The sequence below is a fragment of the Chlorocebus sabaeus genome, chromosome 14 (genome assembly GCF_047675955.1).
Source record: "Chlorocebus sabaeus isolate Y175 chromosome 14, mChlSab1.0.hap1, whole genome shotgun sequence".
Lineage (NCBI taxonomy): Eukaryota > Metazoa > Chordata > Mammalia > Primates > Cercopithecidae > Chlorocebus > Chlorocebus sabaeus.
In genome coordinates, this window is record NC_132917.1 from 48,157,449 (window position 1) to 48,175,138 (window position 17,690).

At 36.1% G+C, this 17,690-nt stretch overlaps 1 protein-coding gene and 1 non-coding gene across 10 annotated transcripts in view; one reads left to right on the plus strand and one right to left on the minus strand.

Moving 5' to 3' along the window:
- Nucleotides 1-17,690, plus strand: part of FOXN2 (forkhead box N2) — a 65,725-nt gene that overhangs the window by 18,552 nt on the left and 29,483 nt on the right. For 6 of the 9 annotated variants that reach the window (XM_007970704.3, XM_038006908.2, XM_007970700.3 and 3 more), the window contains one exon: nt 13,018-13,568. In XM_007970704.3, coding sequence (XP_007968895.1) covers nt 13,032-13,568 — 537 coding nt within the window. In that variant the 5' untranslated portion in view covers nt 13,018-13,031. Of the gene's footprint in view, nt 1-1,340; nt 1,526-13,017; nt 13,569-17,690 lie in introns of all 9 variants that reach the window. The other 3 variants (XM_038006905.2, XM_038006909.2, XM_038006906.2) reach the window with 2 other exon arrangements.
- On the minus strand, nt 7,498-7,637 carry LOC119627484 (U4 spliceosomal RNA). Its single transcript, XR_005243670.1, has one exon. It is a non-coding gene; the product is annotated as a U4 spliceosomal RNA (small nuclear RNA).

Here is a 17,690-nt window from a genome sequence, read left to right on the forward strand (position 1 = left end):
TGCATGTAGTAGATGCAAGAAGTTTCTGATTTGAAGTCTCTTAGAAAAGAACCAGAAGAGGTTCTTCTGAATAGTATATCTCTTATACTTCTCTTTCTGTACCTTTTATCTACATTACTAGATGCAGAGATACTATAATCATGGTCCAATATAGCTAATACTTTATCTTTAGCATTTAAAATTCCTGTATACATTTTATATAGATTTAAATTTCTATATTTAAAATTCCTATGTACATTTAGGTACTTCTGACATTATAGTAATTCATAATACATTTCCTTACCAGGAGGTTACTTACTCTGTATCCTCAACTGTTAAACCACAGATAGACAAAAAAGAGACTTATAAGTATTGGTGGGGGTGGGGGAATCAGAAAGTTTATGCATTAAATTCATGTCCCTTAAGGTGAACTCTTTACCCTTATTAAGATTTTATTCAGATCTGTGGTGTTATGTGAAATTCTAATGAATTTTACTTGGCTTTCCATTCTGTAACAGATAATAAATGGATAAGTCCATTTCCATGATTTAGAAATCCAAAATCCTCCAGAAATCAAAAGTTTTCTTAACCTTTATAGTGGTAAAACATGATCTGAGTGGATATAAGGGTATTGGTGGTCTTTACCCCCTTCTTAGTGTGAATATACATTTTGCCACAGAAATATTAACATATTTATTTTGGGGTATTGCCTTAGACTTCACTAGGATGTGAGAGAAATATATGTGTATATATATAGATATCGTATTACCTTTCTGAAATCCAAAATAATTCTGAATTTTGAAATATATTTGGCCCTAAGGTTTTTAGATAAGGGATCGCAGACCTATATAATCAGGTACATTGACTACATACAGTACCATTGAGGACTAAGATATGGAAGTAAGGTTTGTTTGGTAACTTAAATATAGCAATGTGAGACCTTTCAGTATGGAGCAGTGCCTCTCTCAAATAATATGGATCTCTTTTAAAGAAAAAAAAATCTCATTTTGAGAATCTCCAACTTTAGTTCTTAGAGCAGTTTTCTTTAAAAATGTCTCTCACTTTTCTCTTTGAAAATGGCAAAATACATTTTTTATTATTGAAATGAAAGCACAAAATGAAAATTTGCAACACTTGTGGCCTGTAGAAGTATCCATTAATCTTTTACCTCCAGGGATATGTACTTTACCTACTTCCGATTGGGATTCATTGTCATAATGAGCAACTCTTGTTAGAAGTATGTCAAACTTCTCAAGTGTGCTGAGGCAGAAAGGAAAACATAAGAAATTATGTGCTAAAATAAAGGATAATGTACTTGAGTGACACTGTCATCAGAAATTAATGTAAATATCTGTTTCCAGCAGCATGGTGAACCACGTACCTGGATCAAGGTACCAAGTACCTTCAGCTTTCTGCTGAAAACAACCTAAAATGCTGGATAAAATAAAATCTTAAATGCATCAGTGCTCTGGCGCAAAGGGGAGAGTACTTAGGGCAGGCTGAGTTCTGAACCTGGCTATTACCTTGAGGATATTTGCCAAATCAGGTGAGCTTCTCTGTTCTTGGCTTTGTGGGGCTCAGGGATCAGGAAGCAAAGCCTAGACCCAGTCAAGGTGGAGCATTTAGCAGGAAATAGTCTTCCTCATTAATTTGGAGCCCCATTGTACTGCACCTTTGTAAGAGTGATATAGAAATTCTTTCCCTTTATGCCCCCAGGGTTTCTACAGGTAAATTTTTTTCTCGAATATTGCTGTAAATCGAAAAAATGTCACTGAAAATATGCTACCACAAACCAGTTCTCACACTAGTTGCAGCATGAATTCACACTAAACCTTAAGAATTTAAAATGATCCTGGGCTGTTACTACTCCCAAGGGCCTGATAAAACCTAACATGTAATCATCATTATCAAAGAATTCCCATTGGTAAAGTTCTAATGAAAATAAGTGGCTTATAATAAAAACTACAGACCATCCAAGGAAAAAGGCACAATATAAGAGAATCATTTGAGTCAGATCTGCAAATAGTTCACATTTTGGAATTATCAGATGGAAAATAGAAAATAAATACATTTAATATGTTCAGTAAGAGGCTTAAAAATGAAAAGAGCAAACATGTTGAAACAGAAACAAGTTCTGGAAATGAAAATAGTAATTGAAATTAAAATTCAGTGAATAGGTATAAAAGCAAATATATTGAAAAGTTAGCATAATGAGAAGTAAATCTTAAGAAATTTAGAGCACAATATAGACAAGAAATTGGAAAATACAAAAGAGGTTACTAAAGGGAACATTTTTAAGAGAAAAGACATTACCTCCAAAGGATTATCAGGTTTCGATAACAGTAATGGAAATAGTAATGGACTATGAAATGATATGTGAGACAAAATAACAGTGTAGAATTCTATAGCAAAAACATCTTTCAAGATCATGGACAAAATAAAGACATGTTCATACAAACAAAATGTGAAAGTTCACTGACAGACTATTTTTTAAGCAGAAGTGAATGATCATAGGTAGAAAATCTGAGATTTAAGAAGAAACGATGAAAGAGAGTGACAATTATATGGGTGAATAAAAATGGACTGCATAAATAATAATAGCATCTTATGAAGTTAAGAAAAAGCTATATGGGGTGGGTGCGGTGGCTCATGCCTATAATCCCAGCACTTTGGGAGGCCGAGGTGGGTGGATCACGAGGTCAAGAGATCGAGACCATCCTGGCAAACACAGTGAAACCCCGTCTCTACTAAAAATACAAAAAAATTAGCTGGGCATCGTGGCAAGTGCCTGCGGTCCCAGCTCCTCAGGAGGCTAAGACAGGAGAATGGCATGAACCCAGGGGGGGGCGGAGCTTGCAGTGAGGAACATCGTGCCACTGCGCTCCAGCCTGGGCAACAGAGCGAGACTCCGTCTCGAAAAATAAAAAGCTATATTATATTATAAACAAGGAGAAGGTGATTGGAGCTAGCATGTAAAGATCTTTTTATTGTTGCTGGGCACAGTGGCTCACGTCTGTGATCCCAGCACTTTGGGAGGCCGAGGTGGGCAGATCACTTGAAGTCAGGAGTTTGAGACCAGCCTGGCCAACATGGTGAAATCCAGTCTCTACCAAAAATATTTTTGAAAAAAAACCCGGATGTGGTGGTGCACGCCTGTAGTATCAGCTACTCAGGAGGCCGAGGCAGGAGAATCGCTTGAACTCGGGAGGCGGAGGTTGCTGTGAGCTGAGATTGTGCCACTGCACTCCAGCCTAGGTGACAGAGCAAGACTCTGTTTCAAAAAAAGAAAAAAAAAAAAAAATATATATATATATATATACACACACACACACACACGTATATATATTTATTGTTTATTGTTTAGGAGCAGACTAAAGATAACTGGAATTTTAGAAGTATATATAAAAAATTATAAGGTAACATTTCAGTGATAGAAATATGTATATAACTTCCACACTAATAGAGGATTAAAAGAAATGGAATGAGTAAAAACAATCATACCAAAGAAGGCAAGAAAAGAGAAAAATTAACATGGAAAGAGTGGGATACCAAAAAGGATGGTAGAAGTAAATCCAAATACATGCATGCCTTTGAAAACAATATTCATTTATATGGGATATAGAATAGAGACTACAAGAAAACAAAAATGTTGAAAGTAAAATGATGGAAAAACATACACCTGGCAATTTTTTTTTCATTTTTTTAAATTTTAGTGTGTACATAGTAGGTGTATATATTTATGGGGTACATGAGATGTTTTGATACAGGTATGCAATGTGAAATAAGCACCTCCCGGGAAATAGGGTATCCATCCTTTCAAGCATTTATCCTTTGAGTTACAGATAATCTAATTACATTCTTTAAGTTATTTAAAAATATATAAATAAGTTATTATTGATTATAGTCACCCTATTGTGCTATCAAATAGTAGGTCTTATTCTTTTTTTTTTTTGGTACTCATTAACCACCCCCACCTCCTTCCCACTAATCCCCCACTACCTTTCCCAGCCTCTGGTAGCTATCCTTCTACTCTTATGTTCATGATTTCAATTCATTTGATTTTTAGATCCTACAAATAAGTGAGAACATGTGATGTTTGTCTTTCTGTGCCTGGCTTATTTCACTTAACTTAATGATCTCCAGTTCCATCCATGTTGTTGCAAATGATTGGGTCTCTCTCTTTTTTTTATGAGACTGAGTCGTCTCCCTTTGTTGCCTAGGCTGGTGTGCAGTGGTGTGATCTCAACTCGCTGTAACCTCACTTCCCAGGTTCAAGCGATTCTCCTGCGTCATCTTCCCAAGTAGCTGGGACCACAGGCACACACCACCATGCCCCACTAATTTTTGTGGGTTTTTTTTTTTTTTTTTTGGTGCAGATGGGGTTTCACCATGTTGGCCAGGCTGATTTTGAACTGCTGACCTCAAATGACCCGCCCACCTCTGCCTCCCAAAGTGCTGGGATTACAGGCGTGAGCCACCACCCCTGGCCTGATCTCGTTCTTTTTCATGGCTGAAGAGTACTCCATTGTGTATACGTACCACATCTATTCCTTTCATTGATGGACACTTAGGTTGCTGCCTGGCTAATATTAATGGGAAGAAAACTAGTACATCATTTCAAATAGACTTAAAGACAAAAAGAATTGATACATAATGGGAAATGGCTAATTTGGTAGGAGTATATATGTTTTAAAGTTACATGCAATTAATAACCATAGCCACAAAATGAAGCAAAAAGTTAACAGATGTACAAGGAAAAAATTGAAAAATTTTACCAGTATAGCAGGAGATTGTAATATATCTGCCTAAGTATTTGATGTAGAAAGCAGATCTCAAAAAAAGATTAGTAGGAATATAGAAAATTTAAACAGTGCAATTAACAAGCTTAATCCAATGGACGTATATTTCATCCACACACCATAGAAACATCAAGTGAATCATTATGAAAATTAATCATGTACTGGGCCGTGAAACAAGTTTCAACAAATTTTAGAGAATTGATACCTTATACACTATTGTAATACCAACTCAGTTAGGTTAGAAATAGGTAACCAAAAAAAACCTTTTTTAATCACATGGAAATTAAAAATATTTTTTTTTCTCAGTATCTCATGGATGAGAGAAGAGATGTTGGAAGTTGGCCTGTTCTTTAGTAGGCGATGTTAAATCATACCTCAGGTTTGCTTGCAGCAGACAAAAACTGAGAAATGGTCCAGATAAAAGGCCTTGCATTCTCAACGGATGAGAGTGTGCAGGGACGCTAAGGACTGATGGTGGATTGGTTCTTCTAACAGGAAGAATGAATTTTTTTTTTTTTTTTTTTGAGACGGAATCTCAGAATCTTGCTTTGTTGCGGGGGCTGGAGTGCAGCAGCTCGATCGCGGCTCACTGCAAGCTCCGCCTCCCGGGTTCACGCCATTCTCCTTCCTCAGCCTCCCAAGCATCTGGGACCATAGGCGCCCGCCACCACGCCCGGCTAATTTTTTGTATTTTTAGTAGAGAGAGGATATTTCACCGTGCTAGCCAGGATGGTGTCGATCTCCTGACCTCGTGATCCGCCGCCTTGGCCTCCCAAAGTGCTGGGATTACAGGCGTGAGCCACCACCTTCGGCCTGAAGTTTTTAATAAATGGTGCTGGAACAATTTTATGTTTATATGTGAAAGATGAAATTGGGTAAAAAATACGCGTATGCATTTTTGGTGAGTTGAGGAGGTAAAAACTATAAAACAAACTGCAGACCATAAAGAAAAGGGTTAATAAATTCCACCATATGAAAGTAAAGAAGTTTCTTATTAAAAGACAACTAATAAAGAGATTGAAAAGACAGGTCATCTACTGGGGAGAGATATTTGCATCACATATAAGTATTAGTATCCACACATTACAAATCATTAAGAAAACTCATAGAAAAATAGGCACAAGGCTTCAATAGATGTTTTATGGAAGAGGAAACCCAAATGGTATATAGATAGATATATATTCATAGCTGTATGTTCGTATATATCTATATATTCATATTCTATATATCCATATACAGATATAAATGAATGAAAAGGTATTCTACCCTGTTACTAATCTGGGAAATGCAGATTAAAACTACAAGGAGATAGAGTTTCATAGTTGATACGGTCTGGCTTTGAGTCCCCACCCAGATCTCATCTTTAATTGTAATCTGAATTGTAATCCCCACGTGTTGAGGAGGGACCTTATGGTAGGTGATTTTACAAGGGGCTTTTCCCCAGTTTGCTCAGCACTTCTCTTTCCTGCCACCATTTGAAGAAGAATGTTTTTGCTTCCCCTTCCGCCATGATTGTAAGTTTCCTGAGGCCTCTCCAGCCGTGCAGAACTGTGAGCCAATTAAACCTCTTTCCATTATAAATTACTCAGTCTCTGATATGTCCCTCTAGCAGCTTAAGAACGGACTAATACAGTAGTCATCAGATTGGCAAAAAACAATTTTGGCAAGTACATGAAGCATTTGGTATATACATTCCTGATTAGTGGTAACCGATTCAGCATTTTTTTGGTAAGCAGTTGGTCATCAATTAAAGTTGAAGACTATTCTGTGACCAAATAATTCTGCTTCTTGATATATGTTCAACTTTTAGATGTATACTCGAGAAATTTCTGGCACTTGTATTCCAGGTGATAGGAACAAAGACTTCTATAACAATAGTACTTGTGGTAGTCCCAAACATAAACAATTAAATGTTCCTTAAGAGTATAAGAAGTTATTGAATATTCATAAAATGGAATATTAGTCTCCCTAAAAATGAATTACTGCTGCAATAATGTTTATGAATTTGATGAGAGAAAAAACAAGTCTCGGAATGTCTTCCATGTAATTTTATTTTACATGATGTTTAAATGTGGAAGGCTAGATAACGTTTAAGGGTTCTAACATCTGGAAAAATGTAAAGAAAAAACCTTTTGTTAACTCAGTCTTTAATATAATCAGTTAAAAGTGTAGAAAAATAAGTCAAAATTCTGTTTGGTTAAACCAACGTTTTGTGTTTAGTAGGTTTCTTAGTTATTTTGGGCAAAAAAGGCTATCACTGTGACACATCTAATTCTCTGAAATGCAGCATATTGTGTTTTAGGTAATGCTGAAAATTCTGTGGCTTTGTTTCCCTTTTCTTATGTAGTCTCTGAAGCGTTTCTCTCTTACTGATGTTAATACCGACCTAAGCAAAAATGCTCTTCTATGACCTTTTGGGAAATGCTCAGAGAATTCCAATATGTAATTTTATTTTTCTTATCCTAGAGTAGGGTATGACTATAACATTGAACGTAATATGCAGATGTGCAGATCTCTGTTCGACACCTTCGGAGATGCATGAGCTGCACAACTGTGGAAAAAAAATAGTACATTTAAATCCCAAGCTGCCTTCTCAAGATACCGCCATGGCAGGCACACAATCAAGCTCTAGATGGGTTCCAGAGTGATTGTACTGGGTTGGTTTGAATTCTCCACTTTTATTTTTATTTATTTTTCATATTTTATTTGTTTGTTTATGTCTCCATAGAGACTATCAAAAATTGCCAGTGCTGACTATATTGCAAGTAATTGCAGTGGGGTATTGGGAAAAGTTTCCAGTTAGCAATAATTGTGCTCAGATAAACCTCATTGGCTGCGATACTGCCACTGCACAAAGCTTTAACTCTCAACTTTTAAAAATCTCCTTGTGAATAATTCTTTTTCTTTTTTAGAATGTAGAAGATGGGAGCCTTAACACAAATTTGTACTTTGCTAAAGTGTATAGTCCATTTATCTACTTTTTTGGATAGCAGTGTCTTGGCTTTAGAAATTTGTTTATTAGTGGTTGTATTAGCTACTTGGATTAAGCTAGTTACCCTCCTAAAAATTAGAATATATTTTTAAAATCCCACATCATATTATTTTGGCTTTTTTAAAAGTAATATTTGTTATGTACCACAGTTTTATATGGTTCGTTGAAATACTGTTCTTAAAGGAGTAATAAAATGTTATGTTACAAGCCCAGGTTTCCTTCTATTTATGCATTTGGCTTTATGAAGCAAATTGACTATGCATATTATTAATGCTCTGCTAGTGAATGGTTTCAGTTCATTTTAAGATGCAGTTTCTCATAAGACTATCATTTTTAAAATAAATAAAATTGAAAGTTTTCTTGATTTTATTGTGAAATATACAGATCTTTTTGTAGTAATAATACATATTTATATATTCCTGAAAACACTAAAATTGTGCTCAGCTGATGGGCCAACTCACTCAAAAGTGAAAAATATGCAGCTTTGTATCCAGAATACTAACAAAAAAATCTTAATGAGAATACTAGAATATGTTAAAACATATATGAAATTTGTCACAAATAAGTAATATGGTCAGTTTAGGATTTTTAAAAGAAGATGAACACTGTGCGAGGAAGGGTTGAAGCTACAGGATTATGGAGGCCAGGGTAAAATGCATAAAGATTTGGAAAGAAGAGCTCATTAAACACTTGCAAGAAAGAGCATGTGGCCAAACTGTGCCAAGAGGAAGAACATGGGTTGAATGAGAATTGTGTACCATACTGTCTTTTCAGCAGCTTGCTGCTTTCCACTGTGTTAGCCTATTTTGGGTTCAGCTGTTGTTATTTGGTAGTACAAAAACATAGGCTGAGAAGAATCATGTACAAACCAATGTGACTTACATTGTACTAAAATCATTCCTTTATTTACCAATGGGCTAATTCGTATTATGTAAGGTTTGTAACAGAACAGTCTGTACTAAGAATACAAGAGGTGGCTTCTGTTTTTGACTTGAGCTCTCTGATAAGTCCATGACCTTTTTAAGATTTGATTTTTGTGTGCGAAATGGAAATACTACAACTAAAAATAATGTAGCACAGCCTTTTCTCTCTTGAGCTTATTGTTTTAATTTTAAACTATAATAAGCACATTAAAGAAGCACATTAAAGAAAAACTGGAAAACAGAACAACAAAGACAAATATTACTGTTAATATAAACCACTGTTTTCTTTTTTGTATGTATTTTTTACTTTTTCACCAGTTTTTAATTTATTTACATTCTTCAAGTCAGTCATATTTAATGGCTACTAAATATTAGATTGAATAGATGGGCTTTAGTTTACCATTTCTGTTATAGAAAATGTAAGTTGTTTATAGTTTTCCATTATCTTTAATAATTTTTGGATGAATATCTGTGTGTCCCTCCACACATTGTGGGCTGTGAAGGGAGTATCTTTTTCCCTACATAAGATTATTTCACAAAAGTGACACATTTGGAATTGTTGGTTCAAAGAATGAAATTTTTAATAATTCTTGATACACATTTCCAGTTAGCTTTCCAAAATGGCCCTAGGTCCTTGCCCAAAATTGTTTATATTTTTTAAAATAAGTTTTTTATATAATTTTTAAATTTATATATTTGTTTGCTATTTGTATTTAATATGTGAGAAAAGATCATTTGGCTATTTATCCATTGTGGTAGACTTAGTATTCTAAGTGGGTAGTGCTCTGTCTACCATAGTAGCACCCTGAACATGTCTGATCTCATCTAAATGGATAGTGCTCTAAAGTGCTATATAAGGATAGTTTAGAAACAGCTTTTTTTCCTTCTTGAAAACACAATGACAGTTCAGACCTTACTAAGATGATGTCAGTACTTGGTTTTTAATAATGTCAGTACTTGGTTTTTTAAACTTTGCTTGGATTAACACTCTGTGACTCTTTGGCATATTTGTTGCCATACTATTTCTTTACATCTTAAAGTAATGAAATTTTATTATAAACTTGTAATTCAGAGGAATAACATACTTGCAACCATTTAAATTACTTATGAGAAAATTTAGTCAATAATTATCAAGAAGCTGATTTTTTGAGTATGTTACGTTAATAAAACGCACTATTTCTGTTTTAAGCAGTATTGCTAAAAATGCAAGTTACTTGAGCGATTGAAAGTGACTGTGATGGCCAGAAGTTTGAATATTGAACTTAGCCTTGTTTATAATTTTGGCTCTGCTTTTTATTAGCTTTAGTACCTTAGGGAAATGGCTTACTTCATTTCCATTTCCTTATTCTTAACAATGAATTTCAGTTTTTTTTATTGTTACCACTTAGGATGTTTCCTACCATTAAGCATTCATTTCTAAAATAAATTAACTCTTAAAGGCAGTTAGTGCAGCATTTTATAGAATAGACATACAATTTGTATTATGAGTTCATTTCTGTCTGAAATAATTATGATTTGAGTGTCTACTCATACTCAACATTTTGATAAGATTCATTAGGAATACAAAAGTAAAAGACTTATCCCAGCTGGGCATGGTGGGTCATGCCTGTAATCCCAAAACTTTGGGAAGCTGAGGAGAGAGGATTGCTTGAGGCCAATTGTTTGAGACCAGCCTGGGCAACCATAGCAAGACTTTGTTTCTATAAAAAATTTTAAAATTAGCTGGGCATGGTGGTGTGCACCTGTAGTCCCAGCTACTTGGGAGGCTGGCACAGGAGGATCGCTTGAACCTAGGAGGTGGAGGTTACAGTGAGCCATGATACCGCCACTATACTACAACCTGGGTGACGGAGTGAGACCCTGTCTCTTTAAAAAAAAAAAAAAAAAAAAAAAAAGACTTACTCCTCATGGAATTCACAGTTGGAAAGGAAGGACATATATTGAACTAAGGAGTAGTTCAGAGTAAGTAGAGATGATGCATTTTAAAGCCTATGACATAGAATCTGTAATGTAGTAAAATCTCAGCAAATGTTAGCCACTGCTGTTTGGTACTTTCTAATTCTAGATGTAATGACAGATGAATGGAGATTTAAGTGACAAGGCAAAAGTGAAACATTAGAAATTAATCACTCCCTTCTTTAATTGAACACTGGGTACACTAAAGAGTGGGTTTTTTTGTTTGTTTGTTTTTTAAGGAAGCAAGACACTATTCAACCAATTCTCATTCATCATGTTTTTAAGTCCCTATGAATAGAGAGACTTTGGTGATAAAATGAATAATTTGATCACTTATATAGTACAGGATATCAGTTCTGAAATACATTGTGTGCTCATATATGTGAATGCTTATGTATGTGGTTTTCATAAGAGATTGAAACAGAAACCAAATCTGTTATCGTTTGATCTTTTCCTTTTTACAGTGTCGTGATGTTTCAAGTTATGGGTGCACAGGAGAGAGATAAGAACTGGATATGGAAAGAATGCTGTTAAGATTTAAAATGAATAGGATTTGAGTCATTGGTGCTCATAGGTGTTGTGTACATACTGTTGCCAGCACATATTGTGGTTAGAATTTTGTTTCTGGAGTCAGTCTGCCTGGTTTTAAATTCTGACAGTTCCACTTATGCTTAACCTCTCTGATTAATTTTCCTCATCAATAAAGTTGAATTAATAATAGTGCCTACCTTATAGGATTTAATTGACAGTTAATTGAGATATCATATGTAAATTGTTTAGCAAAATGCCTGGGCGCTAAAGTATTATCTAAGGCTGTTGCTAATGGAGTGCTCTGAGGCTAACTACTTCTGGTGGTAGCTCCCAGAATTCAGATAAACTATTCTACATCTAAAATTAACCAGTTTTCTCTTTTACATAACTGACATAAAAAATAGAAATAAAATAAAATTAGCCGGTTTTCAGAATTCTTGAAGTAACCTGCCATCTATGTTCTAAGCGAAATAAAACTCTGGAGGTACCCCCTCCCCCCAATTACTTCAGTTACACAAGCATAAGTGGGTTGAATAGGATAATAGTTGGTTTTTCACTGAGTTTAGAAATGAGTTATCTTTGTGAGCCATTGAAAATTAATTAAATAGCACATTAGCCTATTGCTTTCTTCTCTGGTCTGTTATTCTCTCATGATAAAGTTTTTGAATAGAACGGTGTTTAAAATGCAAAACAAAAATCATATGAGAAAATAGAAAAAGAATAGTAATAGCTATTGTTCGCTCTCCTTGAAAGTACAGGGACAGTTCAGACCTTACTAAGAGAATGTCAGCCTTGAAATGTCAGTACTTGAGATGATATAGAATGCAGAGTTTAAAAGTACTGGAATTTTAAAAAGAAATGATAAACTTATAGTGAATTTAATTTAGCTAATAATAAATTTAGTGAATAAGAAATGTTATCTTGTTAGACTTACAGAAGTATAGAATAGAATGGTTGGTAACCAGATATGGGTGGTGGGGGTAGGAGGAGGGTGTAGGGAAAGGGGAAATGTTAGTCAAAGATTACGAAGTTATGGTTACACAAGAGGAGTAAGTTCTAGTGACCTATTGCATAGCATGGTGACTATAGTTAATAATAATGTATATTTCAAAATTCCTAAAAGAACATTTAAAATGTTCTCACCACAAGGAGAAATAAGTATGTGAGGTGATGGATATATTAATTAGCCTGAGCTAATCATTTCACAATATATACATGTATCATAATATCACATTGTACCCCATATGTATAATTATTATTTGTCAATGAAAAATAAATAATGAAATAAAAATGTTATCTCTTTTTAGTATGATATGCTGTAAAAATAGTATACATAGTTTCTTTTTATAGTAAATAGTTGAGATTTGAGGAAAGGGTTTATTTTAAAATATTGCTTAAATAATATTTCAAATGTATTATTTTCAGGATTCAACTATTTGTAAAATCATAGATTTTTAAGATACATATGAAGTCTTATAATTCAAAGAAATAGCCTGTCCGTTTTAAGTAATAATAGCCACTTCCTATTAGGCGATTAGTGTGGGCTAGGTACTTAAGTACTAAGTATTTAAAATGCATTATTTAATTGTGTTACTATCACCCGTACACCTGGTCCTATAAAGCTGCACTTTATTTACAGCCATTTCAACTAATATAAGTTATTTTCCTTGTTTTATAACCAGTAGTCTCTTCATTATACAAATGTGATGCTTAAATATTATGTGGGATAATTGATAGCAAAATTTCTCTGATTTGGGGATATTTACATACGTATTTTCTTTTTCCCAGAGTTTAAGATTCTAAAGTATTACGTTGATAATTGTTTCCTTTGTTGCAGAACTATAAGAGTAAATGGGTCCAGTAATTGGAATGACTCCAGATAAGAGAGCTGAAACCCCAGGAGCTGAAAAGATTGCAGGATTAAGCCAGATTTACAAAATGGGAAGCTTGCCTGAAGCTGTTGATGCTGCCAGGCCAAAGGCCACTCTAGTGGACAGTGAGTCAGCAGATGATGAGCTCACAAACTTGAACTGGCTTCATGAAAGTACTAATCTTCTAACAAACTTCAGCCTCGGAAGTGAGGGTCTTCCAATTGTTAGTCCATTGTATGACATAGAGGGAGATGATGTGCCATCCTTTGGACCAGCTTGCTACCAGAACGCAGAAAAAAAATCAGCAACTTCAAAGCCCCCATACTCCTTTAGTCTTCTCATTTATATGGCTATTGAGCACTCTCCAAATAAATGTTTGCCTGTCAAAGAAATTTATAGCTGGATTCTGGACCATTTTCCATATTTTGCTACTGCACCAACAGGCTGGAAGAATTCTGTTCGACATAATCTGTCCCTGAATAAATGTTTTCAGAAAGTGGAAAGAAGCCATGGCAAGGTCAGTGTTTATGAATTATATTTGGGAAGTGGGGGAACTAATTAACATGGAGCCCTTAAAATATCTGCAAACCGGGGAGACAAAAAGTAGTCAAGTCAAATCACTTCAGCTGAACTGAATTGTATTAGTTCATTTATTTTTGCTTGAGATGTTTTAAAATTTCTTAAATATTGATATAAATTTAACAGAATTATGTTTTGTCTACCATAGGTGCCTAGATTAGTCTTTTTATTATTTTAGCTCTTTGTTTCTAGTTTCTGTAGTGTTCCTATAACTATCAGTATTTGATTCTTTATTCAATATGACAATCTCTGCCTTATAATCAAAGTATAGACCATTTAAATTAATGAAATTGATATAGTTGGGTTTAAATCTATCACCTTGCTATTTATTTGATTTTCTTTTCCACTTTTCCTGCCTTTTTTGGGTTGATGTATTCTTCATTTTGGGTTTTGGTTTTTTGGTGGTTTTTTTTGTTTTGTTTTTTTGGGTTTTTTTTTGAGACAGTCTCCATCTGTCGCCCAGCCTGAAGTGCAGTGGTGTGATCTCCGCTCACTACAACCTCCACCTCCTGGGTTCCAGCGATTCTTATGCCTCAGCATCCAGAATAGCTGGGACTACAGGTGTGTGCCACCATGAGCAGCTAATTTTTGTATTTTTAGTAGAGATGGGGTTTTGCATGTTGCCCAGACTGGTTTTGGAAATCCTGACCTCAAGCACCACCCACCTTGACCTCCCAAAGTGTTGGGATTACAAGTTTGAGCCACTGTGCCTGGCCAAGGTGTTTTGTGTATGTGTGTGTGTGTGTGTGTGTGTGTGTGTTTTATGCTTCAATTTTATCTCTACTATTGGCTTATTATTTATTTATTTATTTTAGTGGTTGCTATATGGTTTTCAGTATACATCTTTAATTTATCATTGGTCCACCTTCAAATAATATTACACCATTTCACTTAACTGGCTCTTTACAGAAAAGGTTGCTCGGCGCCTGATGCCCTACTGGATTAATTCCTTTTGCCTGGAGAAGTTTATTTAAAATTTCTCATTATTCAGTTTTGTTGGCAATGGTTATTTTAAACTTTTTTTGTGGTGTGCGAGTTTAGAATTCTAGGTTAACATTTTTTTATTCTGTGTATTTTAAAGATGATTTGTTGTCTTCTGGATCCCATAGTTTCTGGTAAGAAGTCTGCTGTCATTCCTATTTTTGTTCTCTGTATGTAATGTTTCTTTTTTTAATTGCTGTCTTCAATATTTTTTCTTTATCTCTTTATCACTGCTTTTCAGCAGTTTGATTGTAATGGGCCTAGTTGTGGTGTTCTTTATTTTTATCTCGCTTTGGTTTCTCAGTGGTTCTTAAATATATGGTTTATTGCCTTTCATTAAATCTAGGAAATTTTTGCTCATTATCTCTTCAAATATTTCTTTTGCCTCACTCTTACTTTTAGGACTCCAAGTAAAAATATATTAGACCATTTGCTAGTTGTCTTTACCTCTTGATTGCTTTGCCCTTCCCTGACTCTTTCTCTCTTACTTTGGATAGTTTTTATTGATTTTTCTGTAGGTTCACCCTTTTTCTTCATTGTGTTCATTCTGCTGATAAGCCCCAGTGAAAGACGTCTTCACATTTTTAATTTCTAATGTTTTCATTTTCCTTTTAAAAAAGTTTCTGTCTCTGATAAAATTCCCCACTAGATCCATAAACATATTAATTATAGTTATTATATAATGTCTGTCAGTTTCAATATCTGGTCTGTGTCTGGGTCTGGTTTTGTTGACTGTTTTAATCTCTTGTTTTTGTATGTGTTTTATAATTTTGGATTGAATATCAGACATTGTAAAAGAATGTCAGGGACGGAAGTACATAATATTTCTACCCAGAAATAGGCATGCCTCTACTTCTGTCAGGCTGTTAGTGTGAACAGGTATTGGTCAGTCTAGTTAGTAATTGAGAGGAGTTTTGAGTGTTTGTGGTTGCAGTAATTACCATCGGTACACCACAGTCTTCAGACTCTTACAGAGTATGGACTGCCAGTACTTTGTGTTTAAAAGCAAAGTCTGGAGTAATATGATTTTTTTGTCTCGGCATTACTGCTACAACTTCATCTTCCAGCTTGTGCCACATTTGAGGGTGGGAGAGAGGTAAGATAGTTCTCCCTGTTGCCCTTCCTACAGCACCAGATTGCTGTTGCTTGTTACTTGGAGCAAGGCTTTTGGAGGGGGCAGAGTGGGATCCTTGGTTCTTCTCTGGCATTAGTCTTAAACAGGCTCAGGATGCCTGTGCTTCAGGTGTGAGTCTTTCTCTGCCTCCCCCAGGAGCAGATAGTCTCTCCATCTACTTAGTATAGAGTCTAGAGCTGCATTCTTCAGTAGCAAAACGTAAACTGTTTTCATGCCAGGACCATCTTACCACTGCACTTCAGCCTGGGCAATAAAGGGAGACTCTGTCTCACAAGACAAAACAAAAAACACTGGATTCAACTTTGGCCAAGTGCAGTGGCTCACACCTGTAATCCCAGCACTTTGGGAGGCTGCGACAGGTGGATCACTTGAGCCCAGGAGTTTGAGACCAGCCCGGGCAACATGGCAAAACCCTGTCTCTACTAAAATTAGAAAAAATTAGCTGGGCGTGGTGGTACACGCCTGTAGTCCCAGCTACTCAGGAAATGGAGGTAGGAGGATTGCTGGAACCCCCGGAGATTGCAGTGGGCCAAGATTGTGCCACTGCACTCCAGCCTTGATGACAAAGTGAGACTCTGTCTCAAAATAAAAAAATAATCCAGGCGTGGTGACTCGCACCTGTAATCCCAGCACTTTGGGAGGCTGAGAGGGCGGATCACCTGAAGTTGGGAGTTCAAGACCAGCCAGACCAACGTGGAGAAACCCCATCTCTACTAAAAATACAAAAAATTAGCCAGGCGTGGTGGCGCATGCCTGTAATCCCAGCTACTGGGGAGGCTGAGGCAGGAGAATCGCTTGAACCTGGGAGGCGGAGGTTGTGGTGAGCCTAGATCGTGTCATTGCACTCCAGCCTGGGCAACAAGAGTGAAACTCTATCTCAAAAAAATAAATAAATAAAAATAAAAATAATAAAATGTGATAGGCTCCATCCTGTGAGGTGAGATGTAATATATGAACTCTTACCTTTGGCAGAGCACGGAAATGGCAGTCGTGCTCTGCCTTTCTTCTAGTGCACATGGCACATTGCCTTATTAAATATGGGGATAGCTAGGTTTTATACTTTTCTTTTAGCAACAGCCATCCTTTGCCTGGGACTAAAGTGAGTGAAGGATTTTGCCTCTTCCTCAGTGGCAGACAGCTTTTCCTTTGTATTAGAGAGGAATCTGGAATATAGGCAGATTTGTGTCTATTCTACAATACCACCTAATCGTCACCTTGTGCTTGTTCAAGGTCTAGAACATGGATGATCTTTGCCTAAACTTTGGCAGATTCTGTACATCTGTCTTCATCCATAAGGGTTTCTCTCTTAGGCTTCCTGGCCTGCCTGCAGTCTTCCTCTGGAGCACCAGATGGAGTCCAGTGGAAAAAGACCTTGCCTAGTGGAGGCAGACCCTTCTGGGAATGTCAGGGATTCTCAGCTGTCATGCTAGCTCACATTTGGTCTTAAATAATTTGAATTAAAATTTGCGTGGTTTTTTTCTTACATTTTTTTACTACTGCCATTTCTGTACTCTGCCAAAGGTAAGTGTTCATATGTTACATCTCACCTCACAGGATGGACCCTGTCACAGTTTATTTTATTTTTTTATTTTGAGACAGGGTCTCACTTTTCATCAAGGCTGGAGTGCAGTGGCACAGTCTTGGCCCACTGCAACCTCCGGGGATTCAACCAATCCTCTTACCTCCTTTTCCTGAGTAGCTGGGACTACAGGCATGTACCACCACGCCCAGGTAATTTTTTCTAATTTTGGTAGAGACAGGGTTTTGCCATGTTGCCCAGGCTGGTCTCGAATCTCTGGGCTCAAGTGATTCCCTGTCTCAGCCTCCCAAAGTGCTAGGATTACAGGTGTGAGCCACTGTACTCGGCCAAAGTTGAATCCAGTGTTTTTTGTTTTGTTTTGTAAGACAGAGTCTCCCTCTATTGCCCAGGCTGAAGTGCAGTGG